At 37.0% G+C, this 15,386-nt stretch overlaps 1 protein-coding gene across 1 annotated transcript; it reads right to left on the bottom strand.

Moving 5' to 3' along the window:
• Positions 1–796: 796 nt before the first annotated feature.
• On the bottom strand, positions 797–14,434 carry C1H8orf88 (chromosome 1 C8orf88 homolog). Its single transcript, XM_074816175.1, has 5 exons — positions 14,356–14,434; positions 13,462–13,532; positions 9,269–9,353; positions 5,302–5,408; positions 797–1,165 (listed from the first exon to the last, which is right to left on the bottom strand). Exons 1-5 carry the CDS (start codon positions 14,432–14,434, stop codon positions 1,127–1,129), a joined length of 381 nt encoding a protein of 126 aa, XP_074672276.1. The 3' UTR covers positions 797–1,126.
• Positions 14,435–15,386: the final 952 nt, after the last annotated feature.

The following is a 15,386-nucleotide window of genomic DNA, read 5'->3' as shown; positions in this document are numbered from 1 at the left end:
ACAATATACTTGCAAGCTTATTTTAATTGACTAACTGCTGCTAAACATAAAAGAAACTGAATTCAAACAAGTTTATTTGCATAGTTAAGGGAAAGAATCTTAGTGTCTATCCAATACAACTTGAAAGTTTTCTGCACTATTGTGACACATTTTCATTTATCTTCCATTACAATTTATGATGGAGGTTAAAAAATTGCCTTCAGTGCCCAAATGATGTTATTGTAGGTCTGAATACAGGTTTTGAAGGTAATTATATTCATACAAAACAGCTATTATTGATGCTTGTCAACTAAAGGATGTTTTCTGACAACACTCAAACTACTGCTTTCCACTTCACTATTAAACACTATACTAATTTAAGAAAAAAAGTTATAGAATTAACTATGCATTGGTATACCCATATAAGATGTGAATAAAATGTCTTGTTTCTCAATTTTGCCCATTACTTCCACTTTTCAAAGTCAAAAACACTGGATAATTATTTACAAAGAACTTCAAGGAATGCAATGTGTAGGCAGTTCTCTTGTTCTGATCCACAATGAGAGAAGATTTCTCATTTTAGTGAAACTGTTAGTAACAAGAGAAGAGACTTTGTACCTTGAAAGAACGTATGCATCCACAACATATTAAGGAATCTCTTGTGTGAAGATGGAGATTTCAAAATAAGAAAGAAAGGAAGTGAAGATTTGGAGGGGAAAAAAAAAAAAAAAAAGCTAGAGGAGTACGTACTCTAAGACATCTGTGATTTGACACAGCCAGCATTTGTTTTTCCATTATTACTGCTAAGGAAGGGAGGTGGGAGCAAGCAAAAAGCCCCAGTCAAGTATTGGTTTAGAATTTATGGTCAGACAAACTATATGGTTATGTAACACAGACAATTCAAGGACAAAATTCTGTCACAGCAAAATGTAAAATTATTTATTTTCACTCTAATTGTATTACCACCTCAGGCATTACAAATTAAAGGTTTGACTTTTAAAGCATTCAGGCAATTACAGAAAGAAACAGGCATTTTTGCAGGTTTCATAGGGTCCTACTTTCATCTGTAAGTACCCAAGTACCGTCAAAAATCTTAAATCATATGTAGCTCCTTCATTGATGGATTTCTCATCTTCCAAACAACTTGTCACTTCTTGCATATATCAATAAAAGGGCTGCTCTTTTCCTGTAAGACAAACAAGCCCTCAAATTACTTCAGTTATAAGAGGTCATTTAAATCAAGTTTTCAGGAGTCTGCTTATAACCCTTTTCTATTCCATGTACATTTAACAATTTGGTCTTTTTTGATTAATGCAAACAGTTCTACTTTCATTAATCATAGAGATTTAATCTGAAATCTTCCTGGAAGTCTTTGTCAACACAGTAGCATCAGTTCAGTTCAAACACTGAGCTATGTACAGGTAGGCCTGATCGCCACATCTCAAAAAGCCTCCGTGTCTTTTGGGACAAATGCAACCCACAGCCCACTAACTGTAACAAAAGCATCTCCCTTGTACAAGTCACTCTAGGAAGCTTTCTCCATCTGAAATATGGCTTTCATTCATAGATGGGCATGTACTTCAGCAGTGACTTCAAAACTTCAGAACTAGGGAAGTCTTAAGATGGGCAAGCACTGCCTGAATATTCAGTTCAGCAGCCAACTACTGACACCCACCTGCTCCTAAATACAAAATCACTGACACACAGGATTGTCTGTCATTAGAAATGACAAGGCCTCCTTCTGCCCCTTTTAAGCGTTATTCATTTAATTTACACATGCATCTCATCGATCCCTCTTGTTTCTGTGCAGAAAAATGGGTGACATGGGATCAGTCAACACACTGGCACTCTCCCATGTAACCAGAGAATCTGCTGCACTAAGGAAACTAATGGGACAATTGAACACCACTTAACTGTTCAGTATAAGTAAATTAAGTGGTTATGCACACTCCACTGAAAACAAATCCAGAATAATGATACCATCAGGATACAAACATTCTACTACCATTTCTGGTACTGCTCTACCAACAGAACACTATCTTTAGATAACTTGTTGTCGGGATGCCACAAGCAAAACTGCACAGAAATCCACCTCAGCGCTTACCTTCGAGATCTCAGGAACAGCAACATTTAGGTAATTTCTCACTATCATGTCAGCTCTGCTACAGAATGTTCTTAAAATTAAGACTGTATCTCTCCCACCCTTCTAGAAAGCACAAACACTATGAGGAAGAATTTTGATTTATTTTTTCTTTTTAACTAATGGGAACATCCAGTAAGATCCAATGGAAGAGACACAGCTTTCACAGCTTCCCCAAACCAACTGTTTTTTCACCATGAGGGTGACCAAGCACTTGAACAGGTTGTGCAATCTCTCCACAGAGAGGTTGTGAAGTCTGTGTGTGTGGACATACTCAAAACCTGACTGGACATGATCCTGGGCAACCTGCTCTAGCTGACTCTGCCTAAGCAGAGGCCTTGGACTAGGTGATCTCAAGACGTCCCTTCCAAACTAAATGATTCTGGTAAAATTCATTAAAAGCTACCAAAAACATGCTTAGAAAAGAAAAACAAACAAGCAAAAAAAACCAGATTACATGGTCAAGAACTATTGAATGGTTTTCTTCCAATCTACATCCTATAAGAAGTATAAAGAAAAATTCTTAACAGACGAATATCCTTTTACGGGATACTGGGCTCAGATTATTCTCATTTGAGACAAACCCTCTCCTGGAAAGAAGAATTGCTTATTCAGTGTCACTGTTTTAAGAGGAGCTCTACACCAACAAGGCCCACATTCTGAACAGACAGAGGCCTCTCCTATTTCCATGTTGACTAATCAGTCCTGTATTTCATGGAAGTCTCACTAGTAATGTTCTCCAAGAGATGAAGCTAACTCAGAAGATGAAATAATGCATATTTTGTCCCATAAAATGTTGTAGTTATTGGGGTTTTTTCTTCTAATTTTGAAATGCGTTTTATCACTCCTCATTCTTGAAATTCAGTATGTATCTTTTCACACTAATATACAAGACCTGAAAGTAAGACCTGTTGTTAGTTGACAGGCCAAGTCAAGTCTAAGGCATTCCTGGGTAAGATTCAGCTTCTATTCTATACACATGTTCTGATATTTAGAGTCCTATACAGAAAAACTTAACATCTCCAAGAGCTTCAATCTTTTTATAGAAAGTGACTAGCTGGGTAGGGTTCATGTGTCCCACAAATAAAATTTTTATTTCAGTATATGGCAATGAGATTTCTAACAATGTTCTTATACTTTAACTGAGATCTTACAATGTTCTTGGAAACAATGGTAATTTTTTCCTCTTCCTTGCCAATAAGGAAACTGCTTAATGAAAAGCAAGCTGGTATATCCATGCAGACATACAGAATACATCTCAAGACAGACCACATCCAAAGAACTTATATATTTAATTCATGTTAACATGCCTCCAAACAAACTCCCAAATTACTAAAAATTCAATATCTACACTAAAAATCAACACTAGAATACAACAGTGGATAGTTTTATCCTGTATTACAGCAAAACATTCTAGTCAATTCAGAAAAAAAATAAGACTATCACCGACCAAGTTTCATACTTCTCATGTGGAACTAACTTCTGAAGTATGATTGGCAAGCTAATAATATCACCTTTATATACTAATGAAACCAGCATACTTGCAGTACCCTTTTCAACACTGTGTCCAAGATCACACTCCAAATTCACCAGCTTTTGCTTTCTTTTAATGAGAACAGGATTAGTCTCCTTTAGCTTCCTACTCACCATCCATACTTTGTGCTTGAGACACCAATAATAATAGCTAAGTGATACACTTTATGTTATTCTAACACAACATCCTAACTAATAAGGGTTTCTAATTTACCCACCCCCTTTTGCAGATGAAAAGAATCAGAAAACTCACTGCTTTTTTATCTCTGTGAGAAGCCAGCATATGCAGGTGGGTGCTTACATGCATATCACTAACACAAAGCAGAGCAAAGACTTTTAAGAGCAGGCCTCACAAACAGTGAGATACTCTTATTTCTAAAGACAAGACTATATACAACTGGATACATGTAAGATATCATGCTACAGTCATAGATCCTCCAGCTCCAAAACAGTATCTTAAAACACATGCAACCCATCTTGGCTTGCATGAGTTTTTACTATCCTTTCCCTCTACCCAAATTATTTGCAATTTAGCCATGTCATGAGCAATTTAAGAATTATTTTGTCCACTGATACCATTTCTGCAAGAGTCCTCCTTTACCTGTGAACATAACCATGTGAAAGTGTATATATTATCAAAATTTCCGCCCCCCCCCAGAAACTCAAGCAACAGGAAGAGGGGGAAAAAAAAAAGTCAGAAAATTCAGGAGTTGAAAATTCCCTATCCACAGGCAGGTTTTCAAACAAGTAAAGCCTTCATCTTAAGGACAAATGTAACAGAAAGATGCAAAAAGTAAGATCATGGAAGGCGAAGTACTGTCATATATTAGTTTAACTTTATTTTTCCAAATAGAAATTTTAGAATTTTAAAACTGCCTCAAATTGCAGCCAACACAGTAGTCATCTGGACATACTTCTCCAGGAATCTTATTTCTAGAAGAACTACACGCCAATCACCTCAAAAGCAGCCTGTTATGTAGCCCAAATTGATATTATAATGCTTATACTCAAGAACATTTTCCCACATTTGGTGTGTGGAATGCAAACCATTAGATTTTTTTCCCTTAGCATATGAAGTATTTGAGGATTATTTCATCTCAAAGGTAAGGTGGCTCTCCTGGATATCCTTCACATTCATTTCTATTCATTTCTCCCCAACAGCACAGACCAGAGATAACGGTAACACACAAACTGCATTAAGCTCATTAACCGTTTTGTAGTGGACACTGATGCATGGACAACTTAAACACAGGAATCAGACTTCCACCAAGCCAGAAATTTATCAAGATTGCTCTATTTTATTTTGAAAAGACAGAGATGGAATTCACAGAGAATACCAAAGCTACATACTGTTATTTCATAGTAGAAAGCTTTAATATGATTTCATACTGGCTTTAAATTTGGAAACATACCTGATCTTTTTCCTGAAAACAAAGAAAAACCCCATTTCCTTTGTATGGTAGTTGTCATGGTAAGATGCCACATACTGACCGGGGAAGTTATGTACAAACTTAACAGAGCTGAATTGCACAATCTGACTTTTGAACATTTTATCAATTTGGCAGGCTAGTCTGGAGAAAAATGTCTCCGATCAAATGGGTTGTCATGACTATTTTTATAACTTCACTTAATATGAAAAATGCACTTACTGGCTTTTCAAGTACAATTGGATGATCAGGAAGAAATTCTGGCTTCTTCTGAGAGAGAGAAACACTTGAAAGTTTCAGGAGGAAATCTCTGCTGTATTTGATCCTTTCTGTGAATATACAAAATTACTAAGTTCAACACTGGTTTTTAAGGCATTAAGGTTGGGAATTCAGAGAACTGATTTGGTTTCTTATAGAAGGGTGGAAATGCTGCATGTGGAATATAAAAATCAGTATTAAAACCAGCAGTAATTTAAGTCTGACCTTGCATCAGGCCAATCTATAGTAAATTACAGAGAATTTCACTTTAAATCTATCAAATTGACTTAGTAAATATGGAGGACTATTCCAAGCTAATAAGGGTTTGTTGTTTTAATACAAAAGAACAGAAAAAGGTGAATCCAACCTTACACTACAGACAGACTTCCTATATCTTGTACTAATTAACAGAAACACCACAAACTGAAACCCTAGAAGAAAATCTGTTTATAACTCACAGCAAAGTGGCACATGTTTCTATGAGTCAGATATCAAAACCTGAGTGTCTTTCTTCTTGAAGCTATTAAGTTGATGTCTTTCAACAGCTAAAAGTAATCATGAGATCTGCTGCATGTAAACTGGCAAACAGATTAATACCAATGAAATAGTTTTGAGGGGTTTACACTGAATCAACAAGTCAGGGGCTTTGTTGCTTTGTTTAACATGTGCATGTTATCATTTGAGTTTGTACCACTGTCTCTACCTACATCCATATTTTAAGCTGATATTCTTAAACAAGAGCAGAAACAAAATTAGGCTAAGGGTCAAACTTTATTTCTAGTCCTTGGTGACAAAGAAGTTTATTCCTTTAGGAATAACAGGCCTCCTGCAAGACTGTTACCAGTCACTTGACTGACTACAGCTTTTGCTTCTCAGGCTGTAGGCTGTTGACAAGAGAGGCCACAAAGTCAACTATGAATGGGATTTTTTCCTGCCTTTGACCACAAATGACTGTAATAACTGCTGAACATATGCGAGGGCATGAGGACAACTTTTAAAAGAATAGTTTAAAGAACATGAGCATACACGGATGGCATTTTTTCCCCTTGTTTAAAAACATATGAAAATGACAACTTCTGTAAGGCCTTTGACACAGTCCCCCATAACATCCTTCTCTCTAAATTGGAGAGATAAGGATTTGACAGCTGGACTCTTCAATAGATAAGGAACTGGTTGGATGGTTGCATCCAGAGCGTAGTGGTCAACAGCTCAATGTCTGGATGGAGATCGGTGTCAAGTGGTGTCCCTCGGGGGTCCATAGTGGGACCGGTACTGTTTAATATCTTCATCAGCCACACAACACAGTGGGATCGATTGCACCCTCAGCAAGTTTGCAGATGACATCAAGCTGAGTGGTGTGGTTGACACACCTGAGGGATGGGATACTGCCCAGAGGAACTTGGACAAGCTCAAGAAGTGGGCCCACATGAACTTCGTGAGGTTCAACAAGGCCAAGTGCAAGGTCCTGCACCTGGGTCAGCATAATCCTTGGTATCAATAGAGGCTGGGGGAAAAAAGGATTGAGAGCAGCCTTGTGGAGAAGGACTTGGGGATACGGGGGGGATGAAAAGCTGAACATGAGCCAGCAACGTGCACCTGCAGCCCCAGAAAGCCTACCATATCCTGCGCTGCATCAAGAGAAGTGTGTCCAGCAGGTCAAGGGATATGATTCTGCCCCTCCACTCAGCTCTCATGAGACCCCACCTGGAGCACTGTGTCCAGCTCTGGGGTCCCCAGCATAAAAAAAGACATGGACCTGATGGAGCAGGTCCAGAGGAGAGCCACAAAAATGATCAGAGGGATGGAACACCTCTCCTATGAAGAAAGGCTGAAAGAGTTGGGGTTATTTAACCTGGAGAAGAGAAGGCTCCAGGGAGACCTTATAGCAGCCTTTCAATACTTAAAGGGAGGTTATAACAAAGATGAGGACAGACTTTTTAGCAGCGCCTGTTGTGGTAGGACAAGGGGTAATGGTTTTAAACTGAGAGAGAGTAGATTCAGACTAGATGTAAGGAAGACCTTTTTTACTCTGAGGGTGGTAAAACACTGGAACAGGTTGCCCAGAGAGGTGGTAGATGCCCCATCCCTGGAAACATTCAAGGTCAGGTTGGAGAGGGCTCTGAGCAACCCAATCTAGTTGAAGATGTCCCTGCTCACTGCAGGGGGGTTGGACTAGATCACCTTTAAAGATCCCTTCCAACCCAAACAATTCTATGATTCTAAGGGAAAGCAAGGAAGTGACTGAGATAGCAATAAAAAGCACTTAAGAACTGTAGAGACAGATAATTGAAGGCATACCACCACTGAACAGATATCAAATAGAAACTATTATCTACAACTTAAGGTACAACTGGGGATAAAAATGGAGTTTCAGTGGAAATTTCACAGTGCGATGGAAGAGAGGAAGAAAAAAGAGAAAAAAAAAAAAGACTTCTTTGTAGGCAGTAGCTGAACAACAGAATCAAAGTTGTGTTACTCTGAAGGAAAGGATTACAACAATCAGCAAACAAAGAAAAGCCCTCTGAAAACAAGTGTTGGAAAAAGTTTGACATTATGGACAAATGTGGAATAGACTCAGGAAGGCATCACAGAGCAATTAACCACTAAAAAAGATCCAAAGTGATGGTCTATACAAAAGACCAGGATCTGATGAGAAGTCATTTAAGATCTTGTAGAATACAACCGTCTCTACATACCACAAGCAGAATCACTGAGAAAGGACCAGAAAGCTGCCACCAGCAGTTAGAACTTGACAAGCCTGACACCAAACTAGATCCAAAGAACAGAACATTATTCTATTTACCAAGATCAAGAATAGAAGAAACAAACCTGAGCCTCAAAGGGGATACATGGAAGAGCTACTTTGAAGTCAGCAGCACACAACAGTGTAGAATTACTGTAGAATTACTCAAGAACCTGGGTGATGGTAACCTCAGACTGAGGAAAAATAGGAAAGGTTCAAAAAAACTTAATAGAATTCTTTCAATTCTTGAGTACTAAGAGCAACAGAACAAACCAAGTCTCCAGAGGTTACTTAAAGATTGGAGATTGTAGATGGGGGATTTGAGATGCCCGATTACAGGAAGACATTAACAGAAAAAATTGTCTCAATGAACTGATGACCTAACCTGGCTCACTGTCACAGTTCCTGTGACATGTTTAAGAACGAAGAATTAGGCAGGAAGCAGTGCAGAGGAGGACTGTGAGAATACATTTGGAATCTGAAAGTATTCCTTAATGAAAAACAGAGCAAAAGTTTGGCTTGTTTAAACTACCAAACCATGACAAAAACACTACTATGCTTTATGAGTACTGAGTGACAGGCAGTACAGAAAGAAAAGCATAAGGAGCAAACCTTAACGACAGCGTTGACACAAGAACAAACTGTCCAGAAGTCACTTCTAATCATAGAAGAAATTAACTGATTTCTAACCATCAGAAAATTAGTATTTCAGAAGCACTGTAGTAAGAGTAGGAAAAGGAAACCAAAGTACTAAATTCTTAAATTAGTTGCATGCAATAGTCTGACTGATCCCTGCAACAGGCTAAAGGATGCAACTCAAATCTGCACTTCTACACACAGAAGCAATTTACACAAAACCAGGATTTTGTGTGAAGAAATCTTTTTAAGCTCATGGGGGCTTTTTTCTTGGTTTTCTTTGCTGGTTTTGGTTTAAAAAAAGACAGGTACACCCTTATATGCAAGCAAGTCTACCAGTGGAGGTTTCCCACCTCAGTTATGGCCAAGTTTTACACTTTCTCTACAGTGTTATGTGAAAACGAAAAGGTTTCATACTGCTCTCTTGGTACAAAAGGAAGCCAAATACTCAAAGCACTGGCTAATCGGAAGAAATAATATGCAGCTCACATCTCTTCAAAGTTCAGCTGTCTTCCATCCAAAAAACACAATTCTGACACAGAAATATTTTACCCTTTTTTCCTTCTGATTCATGCTCTTTTGGTTGACAGGACATCATAGGTTGACTTAAGACCTTCACTTCAGTCATTTCAGGTAACTAAAATAGGGAGGAAAGAGTTAAACATTTTTCAATATATTTCACAAAATTAAGTTTCCTTTAAGCATATTAAAACAAGAATGTATGTTTCTGAGTTTCTTAGTTAAAAAATAACAGTTGTAGCACAGTTTCAGTAATAAATTTTGCTGTCATCAGTCACCAAGGTTTTGGACAATTAATACTTTTTGTGCACAAAGAAAACTGGATTCTGTTAAATTTTTCTACTCCTTGCAATTGAATCACGGTCTGCTTTTCAGTATAAAAACAGTCTGAAAAGAAACAAGTCTTGCACAAATTAAACTGTAGTCAGAACTGCAGCTATTTATAACAATTGATGCATCTCTAACTTGAAAGACAAGGGTCCTGCAAAATAACTGCAGAAAGTTGTCAATAGGAATAATGGTAATGTAAAACCACTGAGAAATTTAATTTGAACCTGTAGAACATTTGTTACTCTTGATTACATATAATAAAGGAATAGTTCAATGACGTACAAAGCAGTATAGGTAAACACATTTGAGACAGCAATCTTTTAGAGAGAACTTTAGCACTATTGCTAGTTTTTCAAAAGAACACAATTATCTCCTCCTGTTCTCTCATCTCACCCAGAAGACAGCCAGAAACTGCTACACTAGGGAATAAAAAAAGCAGGAAGGACTTTCCTTAAAACCAAAAGAGAGACTTGGATTCTCTCACTTAGCAAAAGGTTTCAAAAGCATCAAGATCCAACATCTACAGTATAATGCTGCATTCCTTCCGGCTGCCAAAACCTTGAAGTGAGTGTTTTGGAATGTACAAAAGCAGTTTACCCTCAACAGTTTGTCTTGGCTCCCAAAAGGCTCCACAGGTTTGGCTGAGGAATTTTAATCTCATTCTGAGACAGATGGGGGTGGGGTGAGGGGGGTGTGGTGTTAAGGGCAGGAAGACCTGAAAAGTCCTGAAAATTTTCGGAAGCATTTGTCAAAAGCGGAAGAGATCCTATTTTCTGGACAGAGATGCACTAAACACTTTGTACTGTAACTGCACCAACAGCTTTCATGGTGCGCTAAGGCTACAAATTGTGAAAAGGCAAAATATTTCTAGTTTATTATCCACCCTACTCACACTTCCATTTTCTGTGGTTGAAATTTGGTTATCTTTTCCTGATGTGTCTAAAGCTTCTGGGGGGAAAATATCTGAAAAATCTAGGGATTTTAGAGAATGAAGTTAACAGCTGTACTGCTAATTCTAACTGCTTTGTGATGTTCAACTAGTCTTCGCAAGTCTTAGCTATTCAAAGGGTCTTTCCAAGTACAGACAAGGATTTAACACATTCTCAAATCCACAAGAAAAAGACATACATGATAAAGCAGAACTTACAGCAATGTGCCAACGTTACAACATTTTTAAATTTCTTCCTGCACCATCACATCATCCTGCCAACTGGTTTATAGTATCAAGAATTCTATTATGCTTCATTTTCAGTCCAAAATTTAACATTTGAGTATCACCACTCACAACAATACTCATACATGTTTTTATCTGAAATCCATCTACAAAGAATGGAATCCATCTATGAGGAATATCCCTAGAGCAGGGCAAGTATTTCTGAAGCTCAACATAATTTTTAAATGGTAGTTAAGAAGTAGTACATTAAAATTGATACTGACTGATGGGAGACTTCAAGCCTCTCACTCTGAGGTAGCGGACTCAACACTCTCCAGGTTCTTCTGAAAATTCTTTGCATACCATGAAGGAACAAAAATTATTCTTTGCTTTAAATTATCCAGTTAGGGCACACTGACTATCCAGGCACTCTTACTCTGAACACCAGTTCGGTGGAAATTCCCCACAATCAAGGCTAACATCATAGATACATGCACCATCACTGTGCTTACTATTAACAGTAGCTCTTCTCCACTTCCTCTAAGGCTTAAGACTAGAAGTTTCAGACTGTAAATTCCTCAGATAGTAGTTTTAATTCTATAAATCACTGTTCTTTATTCTCGGAGTTGAATCTAACACTGACCAGAACTCCCGATGTGCCATATGCTGATTCTTCTTTCCTGACAGAAGTCTAAGCAGCTTTAAGTGTGCATACTAAATATCCCAGAGTAAAACAGTTTAGAGAATTCAGTTCCCAGATTCTTATTCAGTTCTTTCACTGCTTTAAGAACCTGGTTTGTCAGAATTGGCTTTTTTTTTGTTTCTAAAGCGTCTTTTATTTTTAAAAATCTATTTATAAGTTAGTGGCAAATATAATCTGCTTTACTTTTTAAAATCTTCACTGTTCACCACGCTTTCCAAAAAGTAACCTGCATTTCCTAACCTATATCAACTTGAATATTTACTCTCTCTTGAATAGATCATCGCTATGTAAGACTATGACTGGTATAATAAGTTGTAACAAGTTTGTTTTCTTTTAGCAATACTAAGTGTTATGTCAACAGTTGTTCTTGTTTTCCCCCTTACAGTGTATTTAGAGTTGTGTTCATTTATCTTCTGTAAAAGAAAATATATTGGAGGAGGAAGGAAAAGGGATGAGGATAATGGAAGTTTTATGATTGCAGATACAGAGCACTATTACTGTCTTGCCAAAAAGGCAATAAGATTCAAAGTACCTGAAATACAATTACAACTTTGAAGAACAAGTTCTTGAAGTGAAATATATATATTATTCTAGGAATGAGGACATTATTTCATCTTCTCAGGAGCCAAAGAGCAAATAGATAGCAATGTACAGCTTTCTCAGATCATCACTGACGCTTTTAGAAACACAGAGAATGTTCAGCAGGACTCATTAAAGAGTGGTAATACACAACTCTCTATCATCAGATTCAGGTCCCAAGATCTTCAGAACTAGATACTGAATGTTCCTGCTTAGAAAAATATTCTGTGAAGCTGCTATGCCAGCCTCCAGGCCAATGCTGCCCATCAAGTAGGGGTTCATCAGGTACTAATTAGCTGGTATTTGGAGGTACCCATGAAACAGCTGACAGTCAAAAGTATTAAAAAGCCTTTTCAACATCCTATGCTAAAAAAAAAGTTTTTTAAAAAACACATCTGTACTAACATCAAAGAAATGTAGCATGTAGCTACACGTAGCCAAATATTGATGAAACTGAGTACTACAACATTGCTGACCACAGGCTGTTATAAAAGGAAATAGTTTGTTCTCCTAAATACATATTGCTCAAGAGACAACTATAACTGTTAATTTCCCTATGTGTGATCAAGGATAGGCTCCCAACACCATGACTTTTTTTAAAAATTAAGTCAAAGGTAGCTTCCAGAAGCTTCATACAATAAAGGAAGGACTACGGGATTATTAGGCCTCTTCTAAAATAAAAAAAAATGAAGGAACAGACACTTGGTCTAACAACAACAAAAAAAAATTAAATCTTTCAACACACTCTGAAGAACATTCAAATCAGTATCAACAAAAATCAAATTCAGACTATGAAACATAAGCATTCCAGCTGTAACACTACAAACTTCATTTTGCAGCAAACAGCTACAATTTCAAGTTTGAAGGACACATTGTACCACATCTAAACCCAAATATTTCTGGCAATAAAGCACTAGAGTGCTTCTGGTTTTTTGAATGCTAAAGCCCCTTAACTGCCCAGTCCAGCAGAGTCAATGAAACAGAACTACAGAACACACTACAACTGTTTAATTATCTAGTTCTGTGAAGTTGGCTGCCTCAAATGGATTGGTGCATGTGCTAACAAAACTAAAAATTAAAAAAAAAAAATTTCTAATGTTATTCTTTACACATAATAAGCAAAGACTGAATATGTGTACTTTAAGTTTAAATTAGCTATCTTAAATTCAGTGAAGACAAAAGAAACACCACACAGACTTTCATAAGACTCTTATGTAACTCATAAGATGTATTTTTCAGCTACTAGTGCAGGCAAATATCAGGGAAAGGCATTCCTGAAACCCATACTTCTTTTTAACACTTCTAACACTGCTGGCTTATAACATACGGATTCAAGGACACTCCTAGCTGGAAATAGAGTTTACTTTTCATTTGGTAACACAGGATCAGCTGACCTCCAATTTATAACACTCTAGAACACACTCCATCAACTTTGTCACCTACTATTTACTCCATACTCACCCAGTCAACCTTACTCTGCAAACATACTTCAGTGTTGCTGGATAATTCAGTCTGCAAGTTTAATGCAATGACTGATGCCAGTGAAGATATGAGAAAACATTAAGAAAAAATATTTTAGATAGACTCCACATTTTTATTTTGTGGTACTTGCCATGAGAACAGTACGGCAATCAAACTGAATTATATAGGCATTTACTCACAACTTAAAAGCTCTAAATCACCATAGCACCATTCTTCCATTTCTTCCACGAATTTTAAACAAGATAAAAATTTATCATGCCACTTAGCTCCTGTCCACATCATTTCTGTCACTGTTTGTCTGGCTACCAAACATTTCTAACTTAACAATAATAGCTATAATACTGCAATATCTGAGACATACAGAGATTTAAAAATAAAAAAAAAGAAAACAGATACACCTGACATAAATATGGCATGATTTTTTTCTTACGCTTTTTTTGTTTGCTTTAAACTTGTATGAAGGCTAGATAAGAACAGTATGGTGCAGTATATTGTACTTGCAATAAAACTTAAACAATAAAACTTTTTGCTAAACTATGTGTATTTTACGTTTTCGATAGCAGGAGCCAACTAACCCAAGAAATCCAAATTTAATAGAGAAGCCTGATCTAGCTTTCTGAAGACAGAAGCTCAGATGCCAAGCTAGAACACCATCACCAAAAAGAATTTTGCCTAAACCTAATGTAGCTTAAATTCAGATTTCATCAGAGATGATGTAGTAAGATCAACTCACAACAAGGTATTTATACACCACTGTAGTACGAACAAAGTCATTGAAAAAAAAAATACAAGTCACCTTACATATCCTTGCTATTTCCTTAAAAGCAACTGAAGCTTTGGTAAAGTGAACTGTATCTTAGCCATGCTACTCACCTTGTTTAGAAGCTAGATGATGCACTGGTTGTGCTGGCTGAAGGGATTTACCAATAAACTTTTTAGTTTCCTTTAACATTTTGAAGGATCACACTTTAAAAAAGCAGCAGAAATCAATACAGAGTATTCAGTTTCACATACGGATGTTAAGTGAGAACATCTACCACTTGTTAGCTGCATTTGACAAGAGGATATACGATATTTTAGCATCTGGGCAGGAAAAAGAAGAAAAGCCTAACACAGAAGTTTTCTTAGATGACAGAATATGCTGGATAACATTTGCATAAAGACAGAATCAGACATCTCTCTCATTTTTCCTTCCAACTGAGCTACTCTAGGTTCTTCTCAAAAAGAAGATTTTTCCTGTACACGCTTGTGTGCGTGGAGAAAGGCGATGGGGACACGTGATGGAAATGACAGTATCTTCTAACAATTTCATTCAATGGGATTTTAATTAATTAACATCAGTGTACCCTTTACAGTCTGCTGGCTGCACAGGAATTCCTTACATATATATCTCTACATAAACTTGCATAATTGCTCTTTAATACCTACTTTAGTTAAATTAATACACTTTTGCATCTTTTCACTCAGTTTAGCTGATAGAAGCACCTAAAACTGCTAAGGTGGTGCTGGGCTGATAAATCTCCCACTGTAAGTAAACTGTCAGTTGTAAAATCTTAATTTCTAATATCTCTATATTAATTCTTCTCCTTCCCACCTCCATCTCCTTTGTCAACTGAGAGATTTCATGATTTGAAGGAACTTCGGCTCCTTTTAGAGCAAAATAATAGTAGAAATGAAAACACAATCATAATGGTACTGAAATTGTGTCTTCTCTAAGAGACTTTATAGGACAAGGGAATAATTGTAACAAAAACGATTCAAAGGAAAATATCATGACTTCAGCAGTTAAAACTGTAGAGATTACTATCCAATTCCAGTATGGAACAGGAAAAGAGAAGTTAGGTTATTTAAAATATGATCCAGTATCACTCCCCACTTGAATTGTTGGGGTTTTTTTCTATAAT

This window comes from Strix aluco, chromosome 1 (assembly GCF_031877795.1).
Source record: "Strix aluco isolate bStrAlu1 chromosome 1, bStrAlu1.hap1, whole genome shotgun sequence".
NCBI classification, from domain to species: Eukaryota; Metazoa; Chordata; class Aves; order Strigiformes; family Strigidae; genus Strix; species Strix aluco.
This window is presented reverse-complemented; position numbering and strand designations above follow the sequence as displayed.